The 17,060-nt window shown below is 43.7% G+C and overlaps 1 protein-coding gene across 7 annotated transcripts in view; it reads left to right on the top strand.

Moving 5' to 3' along the window:
* Positions 1-17,060, top strand: part of LOC146809005 (sialic acid-binding Ig-like lectin 13) — a 550,981-nt gene that overhangs the window by 162,246 nt on the left and 371,675 nt on the right. For 5 of the 7 annotated variants that reach the window (XM_085615790.1, XM_085615787.1, XM_085615788.1 and 2 more), the window contains exon 4: positions 5,886-6,032. The exons of the other annotated variants lie outside the window; for them this stretch is intronic. In XM_085615790.1, the coding sequence (XP_085471916.1) occupies positions 5,886-6,032 (147 nt within the window). The remainder of the gene's footprint in view (positions 1-5,885; positions 6,033-17,060) is intronic. 7 annotated transcript variants of the gene reach the window in all.

The raw sequence follows: 17,060 nt of genomic DNA, 5'->3' as shown, positions 1-17,060 counted from the left end.
GTCACTGGGAGGAGGGGTCCAGGGGGGTGAGGCACTAAAAATCATCTCATGGAATATAGCTGGCCTGGCTGGGAAATTTAATAACAAAGAGTGGCTTGACTATATCAGAAAATTCCATGTAATTTGTCTGCAGGAGACCTGGGCCCAGGAGAATAATTTCCACCTGCAAGGGTATAAGTGTTTTTTTGTTCCTGCTCAAAAATCAAGATCAGGGAGAGCCATGGGAGGTTTAGCTATTTATATAGATCTGAGCCTTCCGGGAAGTTACACTTGCCTTGATTGGAATTCCCACAGGATTCAGGCAGTCAGGTTCACTGGGAAAGGTCTTAGATTTGTTGCAGTAAACCTTTATAACAACGAGATAGCGGGATCTAACATCTCTCTTGTTACTGAATTAGATAATAGGTTGGGCCAGGTCATAACAGGCCAAAAAAATGGGCAGCCACATGGGTTGGTGGTTATGGGAGATTATAATTGCCACTTGTGCCCGGCACTGGTCCAAATAAGCACAGATTGGTCCCGATGCCCTATGGAGAAGGGACCGCATTTCTCTCATACGCCGTTGGGCTCAGCTTTCAGAATGTTACGGTTTAAATATGACCTTGAACACACCATTAATATGGTAGGGATGCAGGAGGATGGCACACTCCCCCCCACATTTAAGGGTAGAGGATGCTCTTCCTTCATAGATTACATTCTGGTCTCAAGGTCCTTAATTAATAAGACAACTAGTGTAGGGATCGAATGGAGTGGCTTTAGTGACCATAACCCTCTTGTTTTGGAGCTGCAGTATATGGTGGGTCTAAGTATTAGAGTTCAACGCACCTTCACTGAGAGAGCAACAGACCAAGGCAGGAGACTAAAATGGGCTAAAATAGACGGGGAAAAGTTCTACAAGGGCCTGGTGGACGCAGGCATACTTGCTATTAATGATTGTTTGGACACAGAAGTCCGCGGACCGAGGATAATGGAAGCTTTCGACCAGATCGCTAATCTGGTCGATGGTTTGCTAAAGACTAGTGTCCCATTTAAGAACCACGGGAATCCCCGATGGTTCGACAAAGACTGCTCTAAAGCTTTGAGGGAGCTGAAAAGCTGCCTTAAAACTAAACCAAGGGTCCCCCACAAAGTTAAGGTGTGCAGAGAAATTTATAAAAAGGAAATTAAGAGGAGGAAACTTGCCTTGCAGGCGGAAGCATGGGCAGATTTACGAGAAGCGGGGGAAAGAAAGGACCTAGCAGGCTTTTGGAAAATAATTAATAACCCAACTTTCCAGGAAAAAGATACCCCGGATATAGGGGCTAATATTCTCCCAGAGCAGTGGGTCAACCACTATAGGGGCCTGTACAATCATGAGCCTGGTTCTACTGTAGACCTACCGGCCATTCCAACTGAGGCTCCACTGGTAGAATTCTCCATTAAGGAGATCATTGCAGGGATTGAGGGCCTGACCAAAAATAAAGCTCCGGGGCCTGATGGAATCCCCCCTGATCTGTTTTTGAGTAACATCGAACTCTGGGCTCCCCTAATGACAAGGGTTATTAATACTGCTATCATCTGTGGCCTGCCCCCGTCTTGGTCCACGGCAGTAATTGTGCCGATTTTCAAAAAGGGCAACAGGGATGACCCAAAGTGCTACCGCCCGATCTCCCTGATTGATGTGTCAGCAAAACTTTTGGGGAGGGCAATTCTTAATAGACTGTCCGAGTGGACCGAGGAAAAAAACATCTTCTCGGACACTCAATACGGATTTAGGGCAGGGAGGTCCACTAGTGACCAGTGCCTGAACCTTTATTTGCTGACTGCCAAGTATACCATGGCTAGTGATGAATCCATTTACATGGGTTTCATGGATCTGGCAGCAGCATTTGATCACGTCAATAGGGAAAAATTGTGGGGCATGATGCTTAGTATGGGGATAGAGAGTGGTCTAATTAATATATTGAGGGAACTGCACAGTGACACCACCGCCAAAGTCCGCTTTAATAGGGAGGGGGGGCTGACTAGTTCTTTTCCCTGTAAGAGTGGAGTCCGACAAGGCTGCATTCTTGCTCCCTTTTTGTTTTCCCTCTATATTAATAATTTGGAGCAGTTTCTGTTGGGTCTGAAGGCAGATTGCCCAAGGGTTGGGTCGCGTCATATTCCTGTTCTGCTTTATGCAGATGACGCGGTACTGATCGCACGGACACCAAGGAGCCTACAAATCCTGATTGATGGTTTTGTTAGGTTCATGAGTGCCTTGGACCTTTCTGTAAATCTGAGTAAATCCTATGTGCTCCTGGCGGGGAAAAAAACCACCTCTAAATTTACATACAAAATAGGGAGCCACATTGTGGAAGAGGTCAAAACGTTTCCATACCTTGGTGTAACATTCGATGGTGCCCTGCGGTTTGATACCCTGGTGGAGGAACGTTGTGGTAAAATGATTGCATCTAACGGGGCAATTGCTAGCTATGGCAGGAGGCTAGGAAGATGGTCCCCGGAACAGGTGATAAATCTGTACAGCTCAGTATCATGCTCCAAGGTAATTTACGGGGCAGAAGTATGGGGCTTTGTCAATACCACTAGTATCCAACGTGAAGAAAATAAATATCTGAAATCACTCTTGAGGGTACCACAAAGTACTGCTGGTTTGATTGCCCATAGGGAGCTAGGGAGACCATATATAGAAGATTTGATAAAATTGAGGCCTATTATCGCTTGGTTAAAAATCTGGTACAATCCTGATGCGACACTTAGTAGAGAAATCTTATTGGACTGCCTAAAAAGGGACAAGTGTATGCGCATCCCCTGGCTCCTTTATGTGAAGAATACCCTGGAGGAGCTATGTTTTGGGAACCTCTTTACTCATCCTGTAACTATTGTAGCCCAGAATAAACTGCATGTAGGGAGAATTTTTCTAGAGCGGAAAAACCTACGCAGAGATGAGGCTGAAGGGTGTAAAAAGACAGTGAGGGCCCATCACCTAGTGAAGAGCGTGGAAGGTATGGAGCCATACTTGTTCCTCATGTACAATGCACAGGATAGGTTCCTGATGTGCCGTTTCAGATTGAACCTTCTCCCATTTATGTTGGCATCACCAGCGGGGTTTGCTACATCAATAGAACAGAAGGGGCCCTGCGGCTGCGACAACAGGTCTCCGCAAGACTCCCTTCATTTTGTTCTACTCTGCCCCTTTTACTCAATGCCCAGACGCAGATACCTTGTAAATATTTTAAAAAATGCTAATTTGGTCCACGCTAGGGAGGCACTTGTATTCTTACAGAAAGCTGAGGAACCCCAAACACTGTGTAGTATTATGAACTTTATCAAGGTAGCACTTCGTTTAAGGCTTACTAGAGGAGAAGACTGAAATGTTTTTACTTTAACTTTTAAGTGTTAAATATGGCTATATTGTTGTATTTATGTTTTGTTAATTCACTGTACAAAGAACCCTGAAATGTTTAATGATTTTTTAACATGTAAATATGAGTGTGCTTTTATGGTGTTTTTTAATCACCGAATAAAGATTCTTTGACTTGACTTGACTTGAGTTACTCCAAAGTTTTGGTGAAGAGGCATTGTCCTACGTGGATGACATCTATCTAACAGATGATGATTTAAAGAAGCACTTGACAAGGGTGAGCACCATCATTTTGAGATTCGCCTCTGGGGGCTACAAATTTAACTTTAAAAAATCAAAAATTGCCCGTCTCAACGTCCTATTTTTGGGATATGAGCTTTCAAGTGAAGGAAAGAGCTTGGTATCTACCTTCTTAGAAAAATGTGCGCTGCTCCAACCTCCAAAATCATTAAAAAACTTACAATTGATCCTGGGATTCCTGAATTTTGGCATAACATACATTCTAGATTAAGCAGAAAGAGTAAAACCTTTCTACGATTTAATAAAACCTGACTTTTCAGTTAGACAATGGACTCAGGAACACACAAATATTCTACATTCCTTACAAGAAAACATGATAGCTTCGAAACACTTACAGACACGTGTAAACGTACGCAGTCTGCTGATCCATGTGATAGGGGGTCAATCCGGATACACTTACCTAACCTACAATGAAGGTGAAACTGTACCCATAGCTTACAAATCACACCTGTACACAAACGCAGGGATGGGTTTTACATCAACAGAAAAAATTCTAACTGCAGTTCAGACCGCTGTAGCACGAGAAAGAGAACTAGCTCAGAGAAAGCGCATTATTGTCGTGACCCCGGTACCAGCCTTAGACGCTGTTACGAAGGCTAGCATTCCTAATGCAAAAGCCTTACATCCCAGATTGATACAATGGGCTAATTCTCTTACTGCAACGGATGTGGAGTACAGATTTGATCCAAGCCTAAAAACACAAGCATTCCTGCAATACGAACAAGAATATCCTCTCCCAAATTAAATCATGCCTCTGGATCAGAATGAATGTATAATTTACACTGACGGATCTGCTCAGCCGGCCATAGGGAGTAAACAGCATTACAGTGCCGCATGTGCTATCCTTAAGGTTGCATACAGAATGGAAAGTTCCAACCAAGTTGTACAAAAACGCAGTCTCTAGGAGAATGCATGGCTCAGCTGGCAGAATTAAAAGCACTAATACTGGCACTGGTGAATACGGATCACTAATTGTGTGTGACGTGATTCATTTTACCGTGTGCAGTCATATAATTAATATTTACAAAATGGGTTCAAAGATGCGAAAGGTTGCACAATTAATCACAAAATGCTATGGGAACAGGTAGTAGAGTTGAAAAATGAACTACCAAGGACTCACGTGATAGACACACTGAATCATCAGCATGAAGGCGTTCATGTTGAAGGGAGTTAATTGGCTGCCGAAGCTGCAAGGGGGGCTGTACGTACGGCTTCTGTAGCTGCAATCACTTGTTCAAAAATAAGAATAAACGGAAACATTATGGTTGCTGTCATTGCTTCACGCAAAAACAGCTCAGCAGTACCAAAGACATTTCCACTCAAATACTCCTACAAGTTAGATGCAACCAACATTCTGAATGCTCAGATTCCTGGAGTGGGGGATAGAGTAATACCAAATATGGATCGTAGGCAAGTCCTAATATTAGCTGCACACAAGGGTTTGGGTATCGCGCATACAGGGGTTACAGAGACCATTTCCTTGTTGAAACAACGCTATTGGTGGCCAGGTTTAACAAAGCAGACTAAAGACTATGTCTTAAAATATGACATCCGCCAACAGATGAAAGGCTTCACCATTACATGTCCAGAGCAGACACTATTATTAATATCAGACAAACCGCTCATTTGTGTTTATTTGGACCACTGCGGACCCTTACAATCTGATGGGGCCTTTAAGTATATTATGGTTGCAGTGGATTCCTGCTCAAGGTTCCTATGGGTATGATCCTTTATAGGTCATATAGGTACCACACGACATGGTGCCACTAATGTTGGTTGGGTACTTATTTAACAGTAGAATCTGAGCAGATTAGTCGCGCTCGGCTGGCGCTTGAACTGTTATCAAAGATTTACGAGTCTTTATCGGGACAAATGCAATTGACATGTTACATTCTGTCCCTGCGTTTAGCTCGAGGGCTTACAAGAGGCCATGGGAGGTTTGGGCATAGCATTGCGGTACTCCTTTCCGTACAATCCTGAGGGTAATTCGGTTGTGGAGATGAAAAACCGGGACTTAAAGCAATCTCTAACAGCTAGAGTATTAGGCAAGGGTGGTGGTTGGGTCAATCATTTATATGGGATTCAGCGAGCATTAAACAACCAGCCAAGAAGTTCTCTAGGGGGTGTCACTCCTTATGAGGTCCTATTTGGGACAAGAATGTGGGTACCTGATCTTGATTGTGAAGGCACAGTTGTGAATGAAAAACCTTTTGACATCCATAATCGCTTGACTGTTTTACAGGATCTGGCATGCTTATTAATGGAAAATACCTTCAACAAAGCTCTGCTGGCCAAAAGGTGAATTTAATTTTAAAACCAAAACAATCATCTCATCAAGAACAAAGAGACTTGTCATCAGTGAACATTACAGCAGTTCCTATACCTGACGGTAAAGTTTGGGACAAGGTTGATTTCGATATATTTGGTCCTACCAAACTTTTAAAAATTCCTCATTTATTTAAAATATCATTGTGTGATACCATTACCTCAAGTACATTTTCTGATTATTGGGAGTATGAAACTGTGACTAACATGTTGACTGATTTGGAAAAATCTGCTGCATTTTCTAATAGTGAAACATTGGAAAGCACATCAGATTTTGAGAAAATATGTTGTTATCAACATTACGGTCATCACTTTCTGCATAAATCTGCTATTCCTAGAAATGTGTTCACTTATCACCAGTGGGAACATTGTCCAACACCACCGAAAAGAAGTTCAGGGGTTAACATGTCTGACCCAGCCTCATATTATTATAAGGTTGCACCAACACCTGCACAGAAAAATATGTTAACAAACACCAAACAGATTTACTCTGCTTCCTTTATTGCCCAGTTGTCTGAACAAGGTTTCTACTTATGGAAAGACAACATAGGCTTTAAATCCAGCTGGAGTAGTAGAGATTGACAAGTGCAGGGAATGGAAGTCTTATTTAGAGCATGCCTCATTCCTATGCAAATCATGTTTTCAAATGAAACAGTGCAACAAATGTCTTGCCTTGGACTAACCAAGAACAAAGACTTGAACACGCCCCGGATGCCCACACCTTCTCACACCAAGGGTAACATAACATCACAAGAAGGGATTACATTAGATGATGTTATACAATAGAACAGATCAGAACCTGATTGGAAGAAATGGTTGATTTGGCCCACAGACACAAATATATGTCAGGAAAGATTCATGGGTAGAACGGAATGGTTTAGTTTCCACAGGCCAGAGCCACGTTATGTACAGAGAGAACATCCAGGGGTAGTGACATCCTACAGTGTTAGGAAGTTGTGCTAAAAACCTCAACACTTACAGAGGTGAAACAACACTTATCTTCATTATCAAAGGATGTGGATCTCAGGGATTTTTGATTAGATCTCAGAAAGTCATGTCACAAACGTTTCTATTATGCTGTCTACAATGAAATCTGGAAAAATATCCCAACAAGAGGCCGCGGAGAGATGACGTGAAATAGACCGTATAAATCTAGAAAAATCTCTAGCAGTGGTAGACAATGGGTTAACTACATTAACCTCCAGGATATATTCTTTTGGCAAAATTGTATCTTCTGAGATAGACATATTAGAACAAGATTTGTCCATACTACAACACGGACAGGCACAGTTACATTCTATTATGTTGTTAAGCTGGACACTGCAATCTTTGCGTGCAGGCTATGTGTCTTGGCATTTTATCAACAATATGTTGCTGTTCTCCGCATACAATCTAATGGATAAACAGATAGAAATGGCACAAAGGGGAGCAAAATATACAATGCTGCATATCGAAAAACTGGATAGATTGGCGTTTATAGTGGCAGAGTCACCGTCCACTTAATGACTAATCCATGGCCACATTACTCTACCTGTCACTACCTTTCAGTTTCAGTATTACCTTGAACAAAAGCAGACAGGCAGATTTGAAGAAATGGGTAGAAAATACATCAAGGAATCATGGGAATTACCATACAGATTTTGATGACAGAGTGGAGATTTAGAAGTGTATCTAAGCGGTACTAACTGTGAGAACACTTTAAGTGGATCACTCATATGCCAGGATATAATGCTACATGGAACTTGTAATGGCTCAGTAGCAAACTTATCCTGTCACTTGAGGGGTGCCCCTGCTGCCGTGATCACTCCAGTGTTCAGGATTCTTTTGAATGGGAGTTACTTGATGCTGAACGATCAAGGTTGCTGCGGAATGCTTCCGGACATCGCATATCACTGCACACTGGATCTCTTTTGTGGGGGTTAGAGAAAAATATCTGCTGGTGTTGACACTGCTGAGATTTTTAATGGTGCTCAGAAGCATACAACAGTAACCATGTTCGCCATGGAGAAATCCCATACTGCTGCAAACATTTTGGAAGACTTTAGCCCTAAGGTCTTTGAATGGCTGCGACCAAGAGGGCATAAAATTGTTTTTGTTGCCACGGGCAATGCCAGCCAAATAGAAGGGTGCAAAGAGACATTGTTTCATCCAACCATTACATTTGTGCCACAATTCTTGATCCAGGTTATAAACCATTACTGGCCACTTTCATTCCTTTTTCAGACAGGGATGTTGCCAACTACAAAATTTGGATAGCTGTGCAAGCCAGTCAGGTAGAAAAAGAACGGCCGGGAATGAGAAGCTCCCTCCTCCAGGGTACAAGTACTGCAGGACAGCCTTCAAGTTCAGAGCCTAAGGGCAGTGCGGTTGACTCACAGCAGCCAAAAGCACCAACAGCAAGAACAACATCACCAACAAGAACAGGAGTATCAGCCCCAAAATCGTCAAAGGAATGGTTTCTACTGGCAGGGTTTAAGTCCAGTCCTGAGGCAAAGGCAAAAGAGGACGAGCAAGGTGGAGCACCAATGACCATTGAGCGGATGGTCCAGGCCTGTCTGGATGACTCAACAGAGGTCTATTTTGATTAAAACCCATTTCTGTATTGGTATGGAAAGAGGCGCCAATGGCCAGTGCTTAGCAGGCTGGCGATAAACTATCTAGCTCGCCCTGTAGCCAGTGTCTCCGCTGAATGTGTTTTCAGTGCTGCTGGTGCCGTTCTGACAGTGAGAAGGACCAGTCTCTCGCCTCAAAATATGGAGTGATTAACCATGATCAAAATTAATCAGCAATTTATACCACTGGATTACACCTTACCTGAAGTACCACAGAAGGAAGATGACAGAGACTCATGTCATGGAAGTAGTGTGTTAGATGACCTACTTCTGGACGAACCGCCAGAGTTTGAGGATGAACTCTACTTCCCTGACTACTAAACTATTCTAGTTTCTTTCTTTCTTTGATGCCAAAAAAACCAAACAAAAAAGATATAGCTAAGGAACATTATTTACTTTATTATTTGGGTGTGTCTCATTGACCAATCCATCTCCACCGTCTTACTCTTAGGCACATTTTATTGCCGGATTGCAGTTACAACTGTGTGCAGTGAAGAAGTCCTGACTCGCCCTAAAGCCATTTCCCTCAAGCCAGAAAGTGGATGGAGAATACAAACAAATGTGTGCCTGCCTCCAACTATGGGCCCTGACTTTCTATCCTTCCCTAGCCTAGAGGGACTGCCCCACATGTGACTTTATTATAATTTGATTTGCAGCAAAGAAATGGAGGATCTGCATTCTGCAATGCGCCGCCAATCGATCACGGTGAGCACAATGAAAGAACAGATTAATCATAGCATTCATTGCACGCTGAGTGATTGCTGTTTGTTGTGATGTGAACATGTCATCATAATGTGTGTTGAGACTTGAGAGGAGATGATTCATGTGGTGACAGGCAGTATGAGTCTGGGTGTTTGTTACACTTAATTTGTTAGTGATGATGAATGATTGAGATTCACAATGTTTGTGGCCTGCTGATGGCTGATCAATAATTTTCCCCTGAAGGGTATTTTTTTCCCTTCAACTTTGAGAGATCGGATAGCGAGATTCCTTCACCGGGTCCATCCCACACTGTCCACACTGCTTTATTTTATTGTTTTATGCTTACTCTATACTCCTCAAAGACTCTGACCCAACCAGTCACTTAGATAACGCAAAGCTTGCAAACACAAATCTAGTCTACTCTTGTCTACAAACAAAAAGTGACTCAGTCAAGTCAATCTTCCCCTTCTTGTTGTTCAATAACAAAATTGTACTGCTGTAGGTTGATCCATTGCATTTTGAGTCAGGATAATCAATCCATTTGTAGAGCGTACTGCTCACCCATGAGGGTCTTAAGGCGCTAAGGGGGGGAGAAGTGGTGGTGTGCTGCTACTGCTCAAACAGCCAGGTCTTGAGAAGTCTCCTGAAGGTCAGCAGATCCTGGGTCTGTCGCAGGTGGATGGGAAGGGTGTTCAATGTCTTGGTGGCGAGGTGAGAGAATGATCTGCCGGGACAAGTTGGGACTCACTCAGGACACTGTTGGTATGGAGTTGGACACCATACTCGGAGTCAGACTGGGAGATGATGGAATGACTCAGGGCGTGAGTGTGACTACTACAAGAACTACCACCAGAAGAAGATGGAAGTTTTCAAATTCACTGAAACCAACCGATTTGGATGATGATGACTTTGAAGAGGCCTAAAGGTAAATAACCACACCTGATCTACACATTTCCTTGTAGTGGTGGTGGTGAGTGTGGTGTTACTGACAGACAGCAGTGCATTGGTTTTTTTCTTAATTGAGAAAATGCTATATTGCTGTGTGTGTGCTCAGTGCTGCCTGGCTTAAATTCGAAGCATAGGTTAGGTGGGGGGCTTGTTGTTGGAGGTAACTACCGGAAACAGATTCTTAGCCATGCTGCGTCTGAAAGTCTTCTTGCACTCCTTATGCAATTTAACTTTTCTCCTTGATTCTTCAATATCATTTTTGTTTTCCCATCTACAGGCCCTATACCCTGTGACATACTGGAAATACAACTCACACTTGCATTACCGAACTGCATCCGCCAGGCACCCAAGACTAACAGATAGACCAAGAGGAATGCAGAGATGCAACTCCCAATTTGGCAATACAGTATACACTTTTTCTCTTCAATCATTACAACTGTGTGTGTTATTTATGTTTGTTTACTTGAATCCTAGAGATATTTGAATTTTATTTGCTATCTTTCAAAGCCCGGTACAACAGAACTTAATGTAACTTGGTTCTCTCTGGGGGCAGACGGACAATTTGATTTACCTGTATCAGTCTAGTACTCATCATCATGCATGCATTTCCTTTTCCTCCCATAACAGATTTATGATGGTCGGCAGCCAAGATAGATAGATTTGTCATTTATCCACCCATGCATCCTTACTTTGACCCATCAACCCCCAGGAGGATTCCTTTAACTCATACACTTTCACCCATCCTGGCAGGCACCCTTTCTTTCACCTTTCCCCCATCCTTTGACGACCCATGCATCCTATCAATCAATCAATCAATCGTAACTTTATTTCGGTCAAAAGACCATAAAAGCACAGAATAAAAAAAACACTACAGTGTACAATTTCATTACAGACAAGGAGAGACTGCCGCCAGTTGCCTATAAAGTAGTTTAGTTTTGATTATCCAAAAGCATAATCATTAATTAGTTATTAAAATCATTACCATATAACATATACAAATATGGATACTGTTGAGATTTCTTTGTAGTATGCATAATTGATCAAACACCAAAGAATACACACATCTAAAAATACTGCAAGATGGGCTATACACGAAATCCATCATCCATAACACATAACCTTACTATATCTACAATATAAAAACACATTTAGCTAATTCATCTCAGGCCAAAGAGACATATTATATTCAGCATATAAATCTTAAAAATAGGAAATGGCTCAAAATTAGAAATGTCCTAAAATAGGATAAAAGTTAAAAAAGTGCCTGGATCACAGTCAAAGATTTACGCAGTATACACAAAGGTTCACCTATCACTTTACGAGGCCCCTACGTAAATGCCACATCGAATTTAAGAATCGAGAGACTGCAAATACTATTGGAGGATGGGTATCGTGTTTTAATATCCTGAAGGCCTCTATATGTAACCTAAACCCATGGTTGCGACATATTTGTGTTATCCATCGTTTACGTGGGAGAGTATATGCCGGGCAAAAGAATAGTACATGTATTTCGGACTCTTCCCTGTGGGTACATGCAGGACAGTTCTTCTTGTTCTCTGGTGCCCATTTGCTAGTAATGGCATTTAGAGGGAGGTTCCCCACTCTAAATTGCATATAGACTTTCCTGGCCTGCAGGGGATAAATCAGGTCCAGGAACTCTTCTTTCCTATATTCAGCCTTAGCTAGCAGAAACTCAGCAGTCATCGAACCCCCTGTAGCACTTCCCTGGATAGCCAGCAAGTTATCCTGTCTATAAAGGTACACTAAGTCTTGCCTAGATGTTGATAAGCATGATAACTCTGGGGTTAGCCAGAGATCCAGCCTACCTAGCCTAGCCAAGAGATCCTTGATGAACAATAACCACGGGATCTTTTTAGTGGTTTTAATAGAAAGGATCTCCCTCAGCTCGTCTCTGTAGGCGGAAAGTTCTGGGGTCACCCAAACCCTGCGCCAGAATATAATAGACCTCAGGGCAATTTCTTCATTTATGGGCAGCAGGCCCAAGTCCATACGAAGGGGGACTAGGGGGATACTGGGTGGGAGACCTACTACTTGTCTCATGAAGTTATTCTCTATTTTTACGAGGTTGGCGGCAGATGTGTGTCCCCACAGTTCAGCCCCATATAAGGCAGCCTCTCTTGCCTGGGCTTTATATATTTCTACTGCGGGGGCCACTGACCTATATATGGTTGACCTGTGGAATTTCATTATCCTACCCACCGTCTGTGATAGTTGTAGTCTGGCCTTGTCCATTTGAGGTTCCCATGCAAAATCTTCTGATAAAGTAATGCCTAGGTAATCAAATATCCTCACGCTTTCCAGGGGTGTACCATCAAGAGAGGGATTTAACCGAGTAATTTTAGGGGGGTTGAAGATCATATATTTTGTCTTGATTAAATTGATCTCCAGACCCCGCTTAGTACAAAACTCGGCAAATTCGTCCAAAATGCGTTGACTGCCTGATAAAGTTTTGGACAACAACAAAGTGTCGTCCGCAAACATCAGCGCGGGTATCTTCCCCAAACCCAATTTCGGGGCATCATTATCCTTAATGTTATTAAGATGGTCAATGAGCCCATTGATATAAAGGCAGAATAGGGTTGGGGCAAGGACACATCCCTGGCGTACCCCCTTTTTAACATGGAAACGCGCGGATAATTTCCCATGTTTCCCGCTTCTAACTTGCGCATAGGTCCCTATATGCAGCCTCACCAGGACTTTAAGGAGATAGGGTGGAATCCCTAGGTCGTTTAAAACTTCCCAAAGTTTCCCCCTAGGAACCAGATCAAAGGCCGACTTCAGATCAACAAAAATAAGATAGAGGCTGCCACCCTCCATCTTAGCTGTTTTCCAGAACAACAATTGTAACCTAAATATCTGGTCCACAGTTGAGGTGTTTGATCTGAAGCCGGCTTGGTAAGGGCTTAAAATACCTTCCTCCTCTATCCAGCTTTGGATGCGATCAAGAAGAACCCTGCCCATCAGTTTTTGTGAAATATCAATAAGGCTGATGGGTCTGTAATTAAACGGTAAGAGTGGGCAACCTTTTTTGTAGATGGGATCAATCTCGGCCCCACACCAAGTATCTGGCGGGGCCATGCCCCTCAGGATGGCATTGAATAAAGCACATAAATAAGGAGTCCAGATTTTTGGTTCCATACGAAAAAGCTCCCCGGGAAGTTTATCTAAACCGGGGCTTTGTTAGGGGATAGTCTATTGATAGCGTTCCGAACTTCGGTCAAGGTGATATCACACAATCCTTCTGGATGGAGCTCATGCAGGGAATCCAATAAGGCTGTTTTAGCACCCACCAAATCTTACCCAGCATAAAGGGCCCCGAAGTGCCTCTCCCAGGCTTCTGACGATATGTTGAGCTCCCGGGCCGATGGGCCTTCCTTATTTCCCACACTTACTAGGGCCCAAAATGATTTCAAGTCTCTATCCTTCAAGGCAATCCTAAGTGCCTCCCAATTCTCGGTTTCCCAATTTCTCTTTTCCTTTTTAGGGTCCCTTTGTATATTACCCGGAGACATATGGTTTGGGTTTTATCCTTTGCCTTGACTGCAGCTATTAGATCTTTCTTTGCTTTACGGCAGGTGGCATTAAATCAGGAGATGGTGTTGCGCTTAACTCCTCTAGATGTTACAGTTGGATAGACTATCTCGAGCAGCTTAGCGACTAGCTGCTCGTAAATTTCAGCTGCCCTCTTCTGGGTCCCATAACAGACCTCCAGCTGGCCTAGTTCCCCCATTTCCTCTATTAGTGGTGTCGCCAGCTCATATACTTTGCCCAACTTTGTTGGCGATTGTTGTATGTAGCACCACCTAACCCTTCGTCTGTTGTTTGAGAGCAGCAGTTGGTTGGCCCCCACACTAGGCGGAGATAGAAGGTTAGAGATGCCCATATTCTCTGGGTTCAAGGACAGTACCAAAGCATTGTGGTCGCTGTCCTGTCTCTCAAGTACCTGAAAATCAAGGACCTTGTCCCAGGATTTAGTTTCCACTAAGATGTAGTCAATCAGAGATGATTGACCTTCCCTATTGAATGTATGCTGGGCCAGTTGGTCAGATTTTGTTCTCCCATTACAGGCCCTAAGGGAGTGTGCCAGAGTCAATGAGTGGAGTTGGATGGCCAGCGGTGTCCAAGTTTTTATTGTGGTAATTTGTGGTTCGGGTATAGACCAGTGGCGATCTTCTTCTGAAGGCTCACCTAGGTTTGTATCAGTAAGTGGCTCATACTGGCAATTGAAGTCGCACCCTACAATCAGCAACGTATCTGGGTCTAGAGTTGGTAAGAAACATCCCAGTTTATCCAAGACCACTGATTCCTGTCTATAGCTTACAGGTCTGGAATATATATTAATAAGGGCTAATTTGAGCTTAGTGGGAAATGTCAACAGAACGCATAAGATATCATTTGTTGCCAAAGTTATCAACTCAGCTTGCGCCCCAATATGCGTGCCCAGCCAGATAGTTAGGCCGTCCAACGGTCTACCCCTTCCACCGGAGGTGGCCAGTATATTAAACGATGCAAATCCTGTGCTATGTTATTCCTCCGTGGCCCAGGTCTCCTGAAAGAGGCATATGTCGTGGTTATCTATAAAGCCTCCCCAGTCTGAGCAGGATAATTTATTTTTAAGTCCTGCCAGATTCCAGGATAAGATCTTCAGACTATCCCCTACTTTTTTAGACATTTCCTGCAAGTTAGTTGTGGGGGCACATGGGACTCCAAGGGGGTTGTTGCCCATCTGACCATCATCATGAGTCTTTGTCCAGAGATCTGGGGATAAAGCTATCAAATCTGTTGATTGCTGCGTCCCCAGGCACAGTGAGTGGGCCTTTAATATCCTACCCTTCCCCGCACCATGTGCTCCAGTGTTCCTAAATGCATGTGGAGTCCGGCCCCTGCTATCCTCCAATGGAACCTTAGCTGGATTATCTTTAAACAAATCCCCCTGCCTTAATGGTAGGGTAGTATAGAAAATCTAATTTTTCCCTTTGTCAGAACCTATGTTAGTATATGCAATGATTTGGTTTCTGCCTATCAGTGGGTGATGATTCCTAAACCTATAACCACCGCCCTCGTCGACTATTACGTGTAGATCGCCCGCACAATCCCCATTGCCATTTGTGAGAGTTTGTCAATCTACCAGATCAAGGGGGCTATATCTATTGCTTACAGGGATATTGAAGCATGATATGGTATCACTATCCCAGCCGCCTTGCTGTGGTTCCCCTGGGTGGGCCCTTTTTTCCCATTTTTTTGTGTATCAGGCCCATCCTCTCTTGAAATGTGCCCTGTGGATAGAAATGGCAAAGTGGTAGTGTCTGAATTTTATTACTTGTCATCAGAGTGGACCATCCTAGGATATGCTGGACCGTTCGTCTGTCCCTGAAGTTGATCAAAATGCAGTCCCCCTGGATGTCTTTCTGCCTCTGACCTACCCAGCTGAACCTACGCACATGGATAATTTCGCTGTGCACCCAGGGTGGAAGGGGTCTGTTGTTATTTAACCAATATGATACTTTGTTTCTTAGTTCTGTGTATGTCTCCACACGACTAGTCTGTAAACTAGGAACTCCAGCTAATACCACCACATACGGAGAGGAAGCTGGTGGCAGATCTATACATGGGAGACGGGATTCAATTGGGCAGGGAGAATGACCGTGTATGTTTTTGGCTCCCTCATTTGGGTGCCCTTTCCTTGGATTGCAACTTCACCGTTTGGGGGGCCACTGGCTCCCATTGATGGGGTAGATGGTCCAGACCTATCGGGATGAAGGTGAGGAAAAGTAGGTGGATTGATCGAAGGAGCCATTGCTTTAGTTGGCCGCTCGGGAGCTGCCCTTGAGGCCGTGTCTTTGACACACTGGACCCCTTGCAAACTAGGTGGTGGTTTAAAGCCCCAGGAATCTACTAGTGATGATAATGAGTTAATTTTACTCATCACTTTGGCTATACTATTTGAGATTGCAAGATCTATGTAAGCTTTAAGGTCATTTACCATCTCTATAACCCAGTCTGGGGAATTTCTTCCATCCTTATTGCTTAGATCGAATATACAAGCGTTGGTGGGACTCCCAGGTGGTACGACCGGGATTTTGCATGGGCATTTTTTGCCTATATTAGATTTGCTTTTCTTTTGGGTCTTTTTAAACTTGGGTGTGTTATTTTCTAAACCACCCCCATAGTCTCCCACTTGCATTGATATTGGCGCTACTTCGCCTTGAGTTGCCATTGCATGGGGATTATATGTATCATCTAGTTGTTGGAATTCCCTGGTTGTACCTGGTTCCAAAGCAGACGAAATGGGGGGAAGTGTTGGTGTTATCGATAGGCGCCTCTCTGTTCATGATATTTCATTTGTTACGGCACCAATGGCCTGCTGCAACATTTTGTCTATAGCAGTATGCTTTACCATTGGGGTACGGGGTTGCGCTTTCTGTCTGGTACTAGTTTTAGGAGGTGGAGGAGTATGTTTTCCCATATTCTATCTTGATAGTTTACAAGGGGAGCACCTGCTTTCCGCCACTAGATCAGAGATTTATATGATAACTTAATGTAGCAATGTTGGACCAGTGTGGAACAGTTACAACCTCAAATGTGGGGGCCCCCTTCGAAAATGATGATCTGGCGGGCACAGTTCCTGGGACGTATCAGTCTGGGGGGCTCAGCCGCCGTACCTTACTTGTATGTCCCAGGAGTGGAAAGTTAGGGAGTGGGCCCATCCCAGCCTCCTCCGGCCTGTGACGGGCAAGGATGGTCCCGCCCTTGGCCCGGGCTTCACCCGGCGCGAGCGAAGCGGGTGCGGCAAGGCGCTATATAGACGA

The sequence above is a fragment of the Triturus cristatus genome, chromosome 7 (assembly GCF_964204655.1).
Source record: "Triturus cristatus chromosome 7, aTriCri1.1, whole genome shotgun sequence".
Lineage (NCBI taxonomy): Eukaryota > Metazoa > Chordata > Amphibia > Caudata > Salamandridae > Triturus > Triturus cristatus.
The sequence above is the reverse complement of the archived record's forward strand: the minus strand, read 5'-3'. Positions and strand labels throughout refer to the sequence as shown.